Below are 15189 nucleotides of genomic sequence, written 5' to 3'. Positions count from 1 at the left end.
GTTCTACTCATCCACTCATGTACATGAAGGTGTCGACCGTACGATTAAGCTCTTCTTCCCATTTTATCAATCGTATGAAACAAAGAAGCTCACACGTTCGACCAAAACATCAAACGTACGTTTAACATGCCCATTCGTATGCACAACTGATCAACCGTACATTTTATCCAATCACTCGTACGAGTGATGATTCATGGTTTTCTTCAAGCTTGTTCCAGTTTTTCGGCAGCCTAGTTGTGGTGCAAGGCGGTGGACGACGGCTCACATGGAAACATGCTCAAATCTTCATGAAAACTCATGAAATATAACAGGGAGCTGCACTAGAACCCGTCAAGCACAAACCCATAAACGAATTTCCCAAATAAACAACCAAAATCCAGTTTCTAATCGATTTCAGTTTCTTTTTCAAAGAACACAAAATTTTTCATAAATCGATCATTACAACGAATTGAGATTGGAAACTTTGAGGAATTAATCACTAGATGATTACAAAGCTTTCCCAATTCATAGATTTATCCAATTCGTGCTAAATCACCAAAACCCAAAAAAGTCAACAAAAGTCAAACCGAGATTCAAAACACAAATTCAACAAATTGCAACAGATTAATCGAATCTTGTTTGATCTTAGGCTCTGATACCATTTGTTAGATCCCTTGAATCAGTTGCTAGGATCTTTAGATCAAGGAACAAGAATCGACTAGCAATTTTTGAGCATAACTAGTGAACAAGATGATGAACATGATGAATAATGAACAAAGCAATAATTATCAGCTAATAATAATCAAAATTACATGTATGAATTTGATGAATGATTACAATAAACAATTACATGAATTAAGATTAATCACTTTGTCATTTCCATGGTGGTTGGAGCATCAATCCACCATGGATCCTCTCCACCATGAAGGTGAAGAGGAGAAGCACACACCTCACACACACTCAAGTGATCTTGGTGGAAAATCCTCAACTCCAAATGAACATGAAAAACTCTATTTATAGTGTCTGCCCACTGTCAGCTCACACGCAAGGTTGAGCATTCAACCGTACGGATGACAGTTATCACCCGTACGAGTGACATCAGTCACTCGCATGACAGACCTATATTACACGTTTGGTCACATATCTCCTGCGACATGAGTTTTTTAGTTCAATATAATCCTAGTTGAACAACGTAGACCTAAACCTATTCTCAGGTTGTTCGAAAGCGACGGACAACACTATTTAGTGCACTAATAAAAAAAATATTCACTTGTTCTTTAAAGGGAAGATATCATCATTTCATCAATTTTAAAGGAATTGATTCGAACAATCCTAAAATCCATATGTACACTTTTAATTTAAACATACTTTAAAGTATTATTATAATTTATAAATCCTTTTTTCTTTTTTTTTGGGGGCTAAAAACCGATAACATTAATAACTTATTCGAAGATCAAACAGTACAAACGATACAACATTAACCAACAATGAGCCCTAGTAAAGATAAACAATTAGAGCAAACGGCCTCACCAACATGGTGAAAAAGACACGTTAACTAAAAAAATAAAGCTAGACTAAAAGCTACAACAAACGGATATATTATATCGCTACTACAAACTAAAGCTTAACAAACAGACACTAACGGAGATCAGGAGAACGCTGAAACCGCAACAACGCCAGATCATCATCACAACCGTCACAAAAGGGACCTAACCTGCAAACAACTAGTTAAACCGCAAAGGCTAACCACAGATCTCCAATAGGGAGATCGTTTCCTAGAAAAGCCCAGAAGAACAACCAAAAAGGAAAATCCAAACGATACAAAATCACAGTCGAAGACTCAATCAGGCAACCAAAAGCTGCCATGAACAACCGCCATCACCGCCACCATCACCGGCAGCTACCACCAACAGGGTGGTTACCACCAGATCCGGCAGCGGAACGACGGATACACAACAACAGAGGCAACCAACCGACACCAACATGGTGTAGACCGCCGCCGACCGCCGCCAGTGATTCCGGCGAATGCAGTCACAAAATCGAACAAACCAGTAAATACGGAGGCAAGCGTCAACACCACCCATACCACGAGAATGGTGGTAAACGTGATAAGCCACTGGATCCACTAAAAACCCGCCGGAAAAGGATGAAGATGGTCTGACGGAGAACAAAAAATCCAAGCCGCCGGCGAGATGCCGATGGCCAGAAGAGGAACGTACCTTTAAGACTACATAATGGAAGAGATGATTGAAGATGAAGAAGAAAATTCAATGGCAGGGATAAAAATTGGAAGCAAAAAGCAACCAGGGAAGAAATGGGTTTGGAATTCAAATCGACACTAATTTATAAATCAAGTTTGATAGTATACCGATAATAATTAGCTAGTATTGTACAGACCACACTCCAATTTTTAATTTTTTATTTTTGAAAGGCAAGGTGATATTATATATACTTTAAACAAGATACAACGAGGAAGGCAACAACCATATTAACGGCCCGAGCCTAAATGAGAATTCACGAATACAAAGAGGGTGCAAAGGTTGCAACCCACACGAATATTAACTATCTAAATACAAGTAGGGATTAAAAGGTCAATCATGCCAACCGATACTTTTACCTTTGATCCTACACGAAATCCATTCAAATGATTTTACTTGAACTTCATTTAACACGACCGGAGCAATGCAACCTTTGTCTTGAAAAACCTTCATATTTCGATTCTTCCAAAGCAAATATGCGCATGTCGACTCCAAGACTTGCCAAATTTTCGAACCAAGAGGAGACATGGCAAGGGGTGACTTTCCACGAAGAAATTCGGTAAAGATCATGTTGGGAGTATTACCAAAGTTCCACCATTTGAAGACACGAGACCAAACATCCAAGGAGAATTTACAATCAATTAAAGAGTGTTCCACTAATTCAAGACCGTCATCGCAAACGGGGCAACAAACAAAATGAAGATCGATGCCTCTTTTGTCGAGTTCGGTCCGAACCGGTAGCTTTTTTTTAAAGCTCTCCACACGAAGATTTTAACCTTTTTCGGAACAAGATTATTTCTCAATGTTTCTTAAAGAGGATGATTACCAATATCACAACCAAGTATTTCTTTGTTGATGAGATGAGATAGCTTTTTAACCGTAAAGAAACCATTAGATTTAAGTGACCATCTCCACGATTCTTGAGAGTTAAAATCAAATGATATAGACCGCAGTAAATTGACTAATTTCACTAATTCAGTACATGTTCGACTTGTTGGGTTCCTCGACCATTCCTAAAGAAAACGAACACTAGCTGGAACCCGATTTGGATTAGAAGTTGAACCTGCTATAGCACGGACCTGATCATGAGTTTCTGCAATTAACGGAGCTGTTACATGGACTGTTGCTGTTGCACTGTTTGCATTGACTGCCAGTGAACATGTTGCCGACAGTTTTGCTGCTGCTGGACTGTTTTCTGATCCTGCACGAGTTGCTGAAAATGAATCTGTTGCTGCACGAGCTGAATCCGAAGTTACTCGATCGCTAACCATCGCCACTTTGTTTGTTTCAAGCCTATATAACCTAGGGAATATATTCTTGAAACAATCTGAGCCACACCATACTTCATTCCAAAAGGACGTGGATCGACCATCTCCAATTAATTTCTTGAAAGAATTCTTGAAAGGGACCTTTAAATCTCCTATTTGATTTCCTGCAATTATAATGTTGTTCCAAATACCCGAGGACGGAAGGTGGGTGTGCCCACCTCCCGAACTCAAGCCACCGTCAATTCCATAGATGCTACGAATATTATTGGACCACAAGCAATTAGTTTTGGTTTTGAACCTCCACTACCACTTGCCCAAGAGAGCAAGATTTTTGCTTTTCAAAGACCCAATGTTTAATCCACCCCCCCCCCCCCCCCCCCCCCCAATCCCATAAGGTAAGCAAGTGGTAACCCATTTAACTCAAGACAATTTAGAACCCGAAAGAATACACCCCCCCCCCCCCCCTTCCCAAAAAAAAGAAAAATAAGAAATTGCGCCTCACACTCTCAAGAAGCTTAGGCACACAAGTCGGGGCACGAAAGAGCGCGAAGTAATTTAAAGGGAGACTATTAAGGAGCGATTTAAAAGAAATAGTCTTCCACCAAAGGACAACGATCTCATTTTCCATTCCGGTAGCTTTATTTAGATTTATTAATTATCGGATCCCAATCACTAATTTTTTTCATTTTAGCACCAATTGGGAGACTAAGATAAACAAATGGAAATTTCCCAGCTTGGTATCCCATACGACTAGCCAAGTTCTCAAACTCAACTGAATCTACACCCACACCGTAAAGATAACTTTTATGGAAATTAACTTTTAAACCTGAGGCTAACTCGAAATACTTTAGGATGTTGATAACATTACGGGTGTTCATTCTAGACCACTCTCCATTAAACATAGTATCATCCGCATATTGCAAATGAGATACTAAGATTTTATCATTCCCTACTTCGATACCACGAAATAAACCTCGGTTGACCGCGGCTTGGTGAGAATATTAAGCCCCTCCGCGACCAAAATGAATAAAAACGTGGACAACAGGTCACCTTGACGAACACCTCTACTAATAGAAAACTCTCGAGTAGGTGACCCGTCAATTAAGATAGAGATATTTGTCGAATTCAAGCAAGCAAGGATCCACTTCCGCCATTTAACTCCAAATCCCATACTAGCCATAACTTTCATGAGAAAATCCCAATTCAAACAATCAAATGTTTTTTCAAAGTCAACGTTAAAGAAAATCCCTTTTTTATTGTTCGATTTCATATAATCAATTGATTCATTTGCAACAAGACCACCATCTAAAATGTATCTTTCTTTCAGAAAAGTACTTTGCTCCGACCCAATTCCAATTTTAAAGTTTAGATGGCCAAACTATATTGTTTATTCATGGGAATTTGTTTGTTGTTCTTATTCTTAATCTCCATTGCATCATGTATCTAAGATCTATTTAGTACTCCCTCCGTCCCATATTAATAGTCCACAGACAAAAAACACACAGTTTAAGAAAATATCATAAAAGTACTGTACTTTCTGTTTAGTTTTCAGTTTTACCCTTACCTTTTCTTTCTCCTTTAATCATATCCACATACATTAAGGGCATAATAGAACTTATGTTTCTTATTCTTTTCTATTTATGGAAGTGGACTATTAATTTGGGACATCCGAAAATGAAATATTGGACTATTAATATGGGACGGAGGGACTAGTAGTTTGTATTTCTTAGGCGATTATAGTTTAATCAATTCATTAGTTTAGTTATATGATGTTAGTTTCATTTGAATCATTCTTTTTATGCGATTGAATCATATATATATTATGTTCTATTTGTGTTCATGGCGTGGTATCAGTTGATCGTATCTTTTTTTCGATATTGTTGGGGATATTTGAAGATTAAGTACTTCGTGTTTGGCTTGAATCTTGATGTAAGCGCAAATGATATTTTTTTTTAGTTGGAACGATTGGATTCACTAGCTACTGGCTAGACTCTTGGTGTATTAACATCGAGATCAAAGAGAAAATACGCATTTCTTGCCGTATCAATGTGAATTATTTTGGGTTTCAGAAATAGTCTAACTTTTTTGGCTCAAGCGTTGAAGAAATAATGTGTTCTATTTAATTATATATACGTTATTATACAGTTGTATTTGTATAGTTATTTAAGTTTAGAGATCGTAAAGTTATTTGATTAGACTCTTAGCTCATGTCATTATAATTCTCTCCTAACTCTTTATTAGAGTGATATTTTATACTCTGTATATTTTATTACATCAGTTTTTTTATTCCATAATTTAAAATAGTATTCATGCTTAAATCACAAATAGTGCAACGTGGTGGCCTCAATACTTGCACCATCACGCCGTAGTGGGGCGTGATGGGTTGTGATTTTGGGTGGCGTGATGCTTGCATCACATGAAGGTGATGAGGTTTATAACCAATCAAAAATTAAATATTTTCATTTATAATTTAATTAAATCAATTAAAATAATAAATAACTCCATTACACAATCATCACCCCATACAACTACAAACTCCATCACGTTATCAGAGTCGTCTCAACAATTTAGAGGCCCTAGTCCAAAATAAAAATAGATTATTATACACGTTAATTTTTTTTAATACAGATAAAAAGATTATACTAAAATTTATCAATACGAAAGAAGTTTTCAAAACAGTCGTAATTTTTTTTTATAATCAAATATTTATTCGACAATAGTTTATTTAATTTACTTAACTCTTAAACAATTGTTTTATTATCAAATAAATATTAAAACTTTTTTGCCCTTTCAAATTGTGGGCCCTATGCGGTTGCCTATGTTGTCTATGTTCGAAGACGCCTCTACACGTCATCACACCATTACCTTTGTCAAATCACCACTATATACCCCACAAAAACACCTATCACACCTCATCACGCCCATCACCGTTATCACATGTCTTAAGCTATATATCAATCTATTTTCAACTAGATTACTTAGAATTTGAATATTGCCTTTCGGTCAACTTTTCCTTAAAAATCGAAGACTTTTTCATGTATATCATGTATATTATACTCCGTAATATATACGTAATTATTATTATAGTGCCGGTTGTTTGACGGTACTTTCGCACCATTTGTCATATGACCAACTTCGTAATATATATGTCGAAGTATTAATCAACTTTCATGTTTCTGTATTACTTGGGTTAGTATGTTTTTTAGACAGTAAAACAGTACGGTTAATAGATTAAAAAGATTTAAATGGGTAAATAAATAAGATTATCAGAATCATTCTAGTTTATTTATTCATATGTATACAACTCAATCGAATTATTAAGTTAACATTTCTGACTTTTTCAATAGTCTCTCCAAATAAGCTGCAACTGAGTTTGAATATTAGACGTATTTTGAAGCTAGAACTCTAAATAGTCTACATCCCTCAAAATCAAACTAAGTTATTAATTTAGTCTAGGGTATAGAAAAAAATACTTTTAAGTTTATACATTTGTACCTAGGTCACAATCAATGTAATCATAATTTTTCATTCATCAAGAAAAGTAGAAAACAACTTGTGAATTACAGGACCACGTCTATTAATTATTAACCCACATTGTTTTTCCGTTAGAAGTTTTGGTTGAGACTTACACATTAATTGTATTACCCTTTACGACTCTATTTTTGTTTCTAATTTATACTCGAAAAACAAATAACTTGAATAGTCGCTACTACCTAGTGCCACCTACTTTCACGATCTTCATTCTGTCCAACGACTTGATTAATTAAGATTCTTATAAGGCCGGCTAAATGACTGCAAATCTAACAACTATGACACAAATGTTAGTGTTTGTGAGCTTTTTTTTTTTTTCAAAACTCCTTTCGTGTATTCAATTTTAGATTTATTGTTATTGTTAATGTAAATATTTTTATTTGAGATTATCTACAAATGTCACGGGCTAATATATATGGGTGACACACCCATCAAGTTAGATACAAGTATTAACTACTCCGTATTTTATCTTTAAAAAAGAACAACTAAGTTAACTAGGAATAATCTAAGAAAGAAAAAATAAAAAATATCGTGGTTGGTCCTCAAAATTTGTACAAAATATCAAGATAAGATCTAAAGTTTAAATTAATCATGGTTGGTCTCAAATTTTCAACTTTGTACACGAATGGTCTCATAGTTAACTGCTCGTTAATTCAAGCCGCTAAGTGAATCACTTGCTTTATACTTGATCGGCTTATGGTCATTTCAAGATTGGAAGATATCCTTATTTATTTGTTAAAATATAACCGACCAAAATAAAAAAACTTAACCTACATATTCATCCCCAATTTAAGTATGGGTATCTTTAGAAATCCTAATTTTAAAATTGAAGGTAAAAAACCAATTCGACTGTATAAAACTTGTTACTCCCTCCGTCCCAATTTAATAGTCCACAGACAAAATGGCACACAGTTTTAGGAAATCTCACTAACTTCATTTATCCACCAATGAAATATTTTTTCTCTCCAGATCCACCAATCAAATATCCGATTTCCTTTCTATTTATGAAAGTGGACTATTTATTTGGGACATCCCAAAATGGAAAAACAGACTATCTAATTGGGACGGAGGTAGTATGAGGTAGTAAATTCTGAGGATCTATATGTATATGTAATTTATGAATCATGTGCTATCTAAAATCCTCTGCCACTAACGTATGAGTTGAGCATCCAATTGCTCATAACAAGTATTTTGCTAGTATCGCGTACATTTGAGGATGAGTATTATACACAAGTGTTCTGTTCTATTGTCTGGTAAAGGATTAAATGACATGATGCACTTGATCAAAATATTTTATATAAATTGAAGGATTTTTGGATTGGGCATAGAAATTTTGTTCGTGAAATATTTTCAGTACTTATTGAATTTATAACGATGAATTTGTGAGATCACTTTGTTTACTTATACAGTTATATATGTAATAATGTCCGGTGAGGTAAAGGCAATCAATTAGATAGAAATAGGTCAATAATACCCATCATGTACAAACACATGCCTGAAGTTAACTATGTTAACCTAACGCTGTTATTGTTTGGGATCATTCGTGTACAAAGTTACAAACATGGGACCAACCATAATTGATTTACACTTTAAGTCCCAATATGATTTTTGGAACAAAGTTTATGGACCAACCATGATATTTTTTCAAGAAAGAAACAAAAGGTAAGAAAGTTAATAGTACAAATAAGTAAATTGCAAGTATCATCTTTATGTTTTGCACAATGTTACACTGTTCATTCTAATTTTTCTATAAATTATACTCTGTATCTAATCTCTGACTTGCATAAAAAAAATATATGGATCGTCCGTATCATAATAAAGTTACATTCACAATGACACATTCGGGTCTAATTAAACTCCTACAAAACCCTTCAACCACCTCCCCTTAGACTGTTTCTAACACTGCATGTGACATCACATGCAGATTTGTACTTTTTGGCTCAAAAAGTGCATCTGCCTGTGACATGGCAGTGTCAAATTTTGACCCACTAATAACCTCAAATGCCAAATGCCAGTGTCAAATTTAGTAGGGTCCACCAATTTTTTTTCAAATGATTTAAAATGATAAATAAATACAATAAAATAAAATAAATTACATTAAAATAGTAAATAAATACAACAAAATAAAATAAATAACATTAATAAAAAAAAATACACAATTAATTTTTGATAAGAATTTAAAAGTACATAGATTGACGATTACATAGATTAAAAAAAAAACTAATTCGCATTGCGGAAAGTCGGCGGAAGGTTCCAAATATGCTCAACTAAATCCTCGGTGAGTTGGTTGTGCAGATCTCGATCCCTTATTTCTCTTGCGATGATATCTCGATCCCGTCCTCTGTTTCGTATACGTTCCATCACTCTTCGCATCCTGTTAACGCTCATACTTCGTGAAGCTATGCGTATAATATGAAAACGAACTTGAAGAACCCCAAACGCCCTCTCTACATCCTTTCGGGCACTAGCTTGAAATCTTGTAAACTTAATCGTTGGTTCTTCAGTAGGACATGAATATCCTTTAACTAAAGTTGCCCAATCAGGATATATACCATCCGCAAGGTAATATCCTTTGCCATATTCATGCCCATTTACCTCAAATGGTACGGATGGAAATGTTTCGTTCTTAAGTTTATCAAATATAGGTGATTGGTTCAAAACGTTGATATCATTGTTTGAACCCGCCATCCCAAAAAAAGCATGCCAAATCCACAAGTCAAAAGAAGCAACAGCTTCAAGCATAAGGGTCGGTTTCTTGTGATCACCCCTAGTGTATTGTCCTTTTAAAGCAACGGGACAATTCCTCCACTCCCAGTGCATACAATCTATACTCCCGAGCATACCCCTAAACCCATGTCTCTCCTCGTGAGTACTATATAATCTAGAAACATCGTGTGCATTCGGAGATCGCATGTATTCCTTTTTGTACAATGTAATAATACACATACAAAAGTAATCTAGACATAGTATTGATGTTTGCTCACTCATTTGCAAATATTCATCCCACATATCGGGAGCGGTGCCATACGCCAATTGACGTATAGCCGACGTACATTTTTGTAAAGTAGTAAATGTAGGTCTACCGATAGCATCAACTCGTTGAGAAAAGTAAGTAAAATATTCTGGCATATTATCACTTTGAAAAGTAGTAATACCTTGCACTATCCGGAGAAATAATTGTATTCGCATGCGAAAACGGCGTTTAAATTTTCTTTGTGGATATTTTGGCGTCTCACAAAAATAATCATCCCACAAACGTTGTGCAGCAACCTCCCGTTCTCTAGGAATGTAACCTCTAACTCTCGGAATAGATGGTGCCGATTTGACTTCGGAATCATCATCTTCTATTTCTTGAATTAATTGAACAATCCGCAAATCTTCGGAGTCAGAATTAGACCCCCGTAACCTCGAACCCATTTATAAACTACGGAGTAATAAACTTTTGTAAAAAAAAAAAAAATAGAAAGAAATAGAGTAAGTAAGAATGAATTGTGTGAAAAATGATATGATTGTTGGGGTTTAAATAGGAGTAAAATGGAGTAAAAAATGGATTTAAAAAAAAAAACCCAAAAAACGGGTATATATCCGTTGGGTAACGGATATATTACCCCACCCAATCATTTGCTTCCACCACACCATTTGTAGCCCTTTTTTCAGTTAAAAAGCCGACTGATGCCCCCTAGCGTCAAAAACTGACGCCCCGTTAATGGCGTCAGATTGCGCCACCTCGTCTGACGCTGGCCCATCTGACGCTGCATTGTATCCAGTCTTAGCCACTGATTGAATCAAACTGTTGGTAACGAGGGATACTGTCATGCATTTAATGGAATCGAATGTATAGAATCTCTTATTGAAATTTGCAATAGAATTAAATGAATTATATGAAAAAACCACTTACCCTACCTTTTATCCATGGTTGCAAAAATTGAGAGAATTCGGCGAGAACTCGGAATTTCATTCCTGGCGAGAACTCGTTTTGAAATCGGTTAAAAAATTGGTCAAATCTCCAAAAAATCGGTCAAATTTCGGAAAAATCGGTCAAATCTCGGAAAATCGGTCAAATCTCAGAAAAATCGGTCAAATCTCAGAAAAATCGGTCAAATCTCGGTAAAATCGGTCAAATCTCGGAAAAAACTCGATAAAATCTCAAAAGTCAACGAAAGTCAACCGCCCATAACTCCCCGAGTTCTCCGAGTTCTCGTTTTGGAGACCCTGCCAAGAACTCCCCGAGAACCGATTTCTGCAACCTTGCTTTTATCTATAGTTAACCAAATTTTGGCTAACTTATTAAATTATTAACAAATAAAGATAATTCTGTGCATTTTTATGTAATTGGAGGAAGCTTAACATAATTTATAAGAATAAGGATGATCAGTGTAACTTCATGATACATTAGAAAAAAATCAATTTGTGATACTTAGCTTATTTGTGACGCCTTTTTTTTGTGTGAGAAAAAATTCACACTTTTGACATTTATAAGTGTTACAAAGGTCTTGTCGAGGTGCGAAGAGTTGATCGAAGGAAAATAGCTAGAAAGGTATGCGTTCGCAGATTGCGAAGATGTGATCGCTGATCGCGAAGTGGATAATCGATATGAAAATAGATACGATGAGCATTTAAGTGCTTAAGATCACTAGGGCCTCGTGGATTGTGAGTTTGTCCTCTCGAATTGCGAGATTTATTTCGTAGGGAGCAAGTTTCCTGTAACATCCTGATTTTTTATCACAGCGGAAGTACATTTAATTACTGAAATAACCATGGTTAATGTATACAAACCATAGTTAATAAATCATCTTAGTTAACGTGATTACAATATTTCAAAACATCGGTGTTACATTAAAACATTACAAAATAAAAAAACATCAGAGTTCAGCTAATAGTCAAACAAATCTTCAACCCGTCCGCAACACCCGTCCTAATCAGCAGTACCTAAACCTGCAAGGGTGTTAATGTGGAAAAATTAGCACAACTGCTAAGTGAATGGATACTATCTAATAGACCAAACATAAGCAACTAAACATGCAAGTGTCACATATATGTTAACGTCCTGAACTAGCATACAACAACAACTGACAATGTGAGGATCGGCGGCTTGTACGAGCACACGACTTAGCTGATCAGGCTACAGTCTACTGATAGTCCGCTTTACTAATTCCACTGCATAACTGTCCAGACGCAACACATGCGTCCTTCAATGCTATACTGAACAACCAGTAACATCATGACCCGACCAGGCTACCACGGTCGACCTCACATCAACCTACCTTGCCGCCTCGGTGGGTTCCCAACCTTGCCGTCTCTGTTGGTGTTCAACTAACAGTGCGCACATAAGATCACAGATAATCAGTCATGCAATTGACCTAACTAGCATGACAATATCTAACTACACATGGCAATCGCACTGGATATGAACATAAGAGTAAAGAGTCTGAACAAGTAGCGTGTCAGCTACTTAATACTCTATCCGGAGATAGACCCACCCACCAAATACTAGAAACTAGCTCAGATAATCTATCACTGAGCGGCTTCCTTATCCTTATCACCTGAACATAAGGCAAATCAAGTTAGTTTCTGTCCTTTAGCACAAAAAGCATAGTACAGAAAATCGGTCACAAAAAGTGTCACTAAAAGTCTACCTAACACTTATGCATTTTCAGAATTTACATCCTGATTATCATAAGTCATGCGGACATCATAACGGCTAGAAAACAGCTAAATCAAACAACTCTGCAGTTCTGATCTACACCCGTACGGTTGCACATGCATCCGTACGGTTGCAAGTCTATCCGTACGGTTGCACACTCACTGCCCAGTTGCACCAACACCACTACATCTGTACGGTTGCACATGCATTCGTACAGTTGCACAATGTACCCGTGCGGTTGCAAGCTACAACCGTACGGTTGTGTTCATCGTGCAGCAGCAGAAAACTGACGGGTTTCAACCTAAAATCACCAATTCTTGCTCTAGAGCTCGTTTCTTACCTCTAAACTGACCAAATCAAGTACACTTAACATCAATAAACATAAACCACATGATTTTGACACAAACAACATCAAAATCAACCATTTTGACACAAAATTACATTTTTAACAAAGTTAACACAAACTCTTCATTTTCTCAAAGATTAGAGTTTGAAACACTTTGATTCTTACCTCAATAGACTCAGTAAATCGTAGAGAACAAGATGATATGAATGATTTGAGCTCTAGAACACAAATTAGAAATCTAGGGTTTACAAGTGGTAAGATTTTAGGTACGGGGTAATATAGAAGCTTCAAGAAAAATGAGAGGAAAGGCTAGTTTCAAGCTTATATATTTAAGTTAAAATACAATACCCCATCACACACGGGTATTTACTAGTTATCTAATAACTTTCGTAATTAATTTGACTGCCCTAACGGAGTTCAAATTAAATAAACGAACCTGTTCTGTTACCCTTGTCACAAACTGGTCTTAACCAAATAATAAAATAATACTAAACATATAATTAAAATAAATGCATAATTAGTCACACAATTATGTCTAAGGATAGAAAGGTCATCTTACATCTAGGCCCGATATGAGGATGTTACATTTCCTATTTATGGATACAATTTATTTTTAACCAAAATATTGTAACCTTAGTCTTCTGTTTATGGTGTGCACAATAATTAATAAGAAAAATCTATGATTTGAGAACGTGGATTAAATCGTTTACCATGTGATTGGAGTTGGATATAACCACGAAAAATTCTTGTGTTGTGTTCTTTATCTATCTTTTTTATGCTTGTTTGATTATATGTTTGTTGTTGTTTGGGTTGAATATTACTAAATTACTATCAAATTAATTAGAATGACCAACTAGTTAGCTTTGTTAGTTGGTGAAAGCGCTTCCACAAGTGCATTAATCTTAACAGCTGGTATCAGAGCTTTAAAGTTTTGAAAACCGAGAGCCAATTATAGCACTATTTAGATATGTTTGATGATTAAGTTACTCTCTGGAGGTAATCTTAGAACTCATTAGGTGAACGAATGACCTGTTTAAGTAAAGAGATTTTTCAGAGATTCGGGTAGTAGATCAGAGTTCTCATTCTTTGCGATCGCATACAAAGGAATGATCGATTATCAAATTCGAAGATGAGTTCATTTACCGTTGAATCGTCTTAAAATTTAGATTGGAGATACTAGACATACACTAAGAATGATAAAATTTTATTGATGATCGGACCGTTAGATGTTCATATATTGATTTTCTAATATGCTGCATATTTGTAGGAATTTTTCGGGTTTGATGTTGTGATTGTTTAGGAGGTTTTGTCTCATAAAACTTCGAGCGATAATGAAGTTGGTTTGTTACGGGAGCTCAGGAGGGTTTCTCTCAGGTTTGAGGGGTTAGTTAAGAAATCGAAACACATCCGTTTGGAAGTCGACAATGCGAGTTATCGGAAAAGTTAGCACTTATGGGTTTGGGAACGAGATGAATAAAGTGTTTGGTTAGATATTCCAAGGTACTTATTATATACGAAAGTTTTGAGCTTCTCTCACTGAAATTTCTAAATTCAGATCAATTTATGTTTATGCTTACGAATCTGGATGTAACGGTATGTATATGTGTACAACAATGCTAAAATGATGATGAATAACAAAGATAAGCACTGAATCATACACATATAGTAATCTCATATTCATTAGGGTTAAAAGATACAAGTTTAGAGGGTTTTGCTAAGTGTGTGTTTTAGAAGTGCAAGGGAAAGTGATGAATAAATGGCTAAGCTATTATGAAGAAAGGTGTTGGCTATTTATAGTCCATAACCAACACTTCCAACATAAGGTATAAAAGGTTACAATGCTAGAACAAAGCTTAAATGTAATTAAGCCAAGTCACAACAAATCCTATCAATTATAGAGACTAAACACTCAATAAAGAAATTGGTTATAGAAGGATACCTGATAGAACACGTTCGAAAAGTGTTTGGGTTTTGGTTGATGGTCGGTTCAACAAAGCGAGAGGTTTCTTCGGGGTGACCAATTAGGAATCGTTAAGTGATGGAGGATATGAATAATATCTTAAGTCTCAGAACTTTAGCTTTCTGGACAATGTTGAGGGTGTCGAGAACTCGATGTGAGTTTGGTAGCTAACGAAAATATTCAGCTAGTGGGAGTTTGACGAC

The 15189-nt window shown here is 35.8% G+C and overlaps 1 protein-coding gene across 1 annotated transcript; it reads right to left on the bottom strand.

The window, feature by feature from the left end:
* Positions 1-9256: 9256 nt before the first annotated feature.
* LOC139844998 (uncharacterized) lies at positions 9257-10453 on the bottom strand. Its single transcript, XM_071835220.1, has one exon. It carries the CDS (start codon positions 10451-10453, stop codon positions 9257-9259), a length of 1197 nt encoding a protein of 398 aa, XP_071691321.1.
* Between the last annotated feature and the right edge of the window lie 4736 nt (positions 10454-15189).

Source organism: Rutidosis leptorrhynchoides, chromosome 1 (assembly GCF_046630445.1).
Source record: "Rutidosis leptorrhynchoides isolate AG116_Rl617_1_P2 chromosome 1, CSIRO_AGI_Rlap_v1, whole genome shotgun sequence".
NCBI lineage: Eukaryota > Viridiplantae > Streptophyta > Magnoliopsida > Asterales > Asteraceae > Rutidosis > Rutidosis leptorrhynchoides.
This window is presented reverse-complemented; position numbering and strand designations above follow the sequence as displayed.

What these genes read in the sequence shown, in the direction of transcription:
- LOC139844998 (XM_071835220.1), bottom strand. Translation starts at nt 10,453, where the DNA reads ATGGGTTCGAGGTTACGGGGGTCTAATTCTGACTCCGAAGATTTGCGG.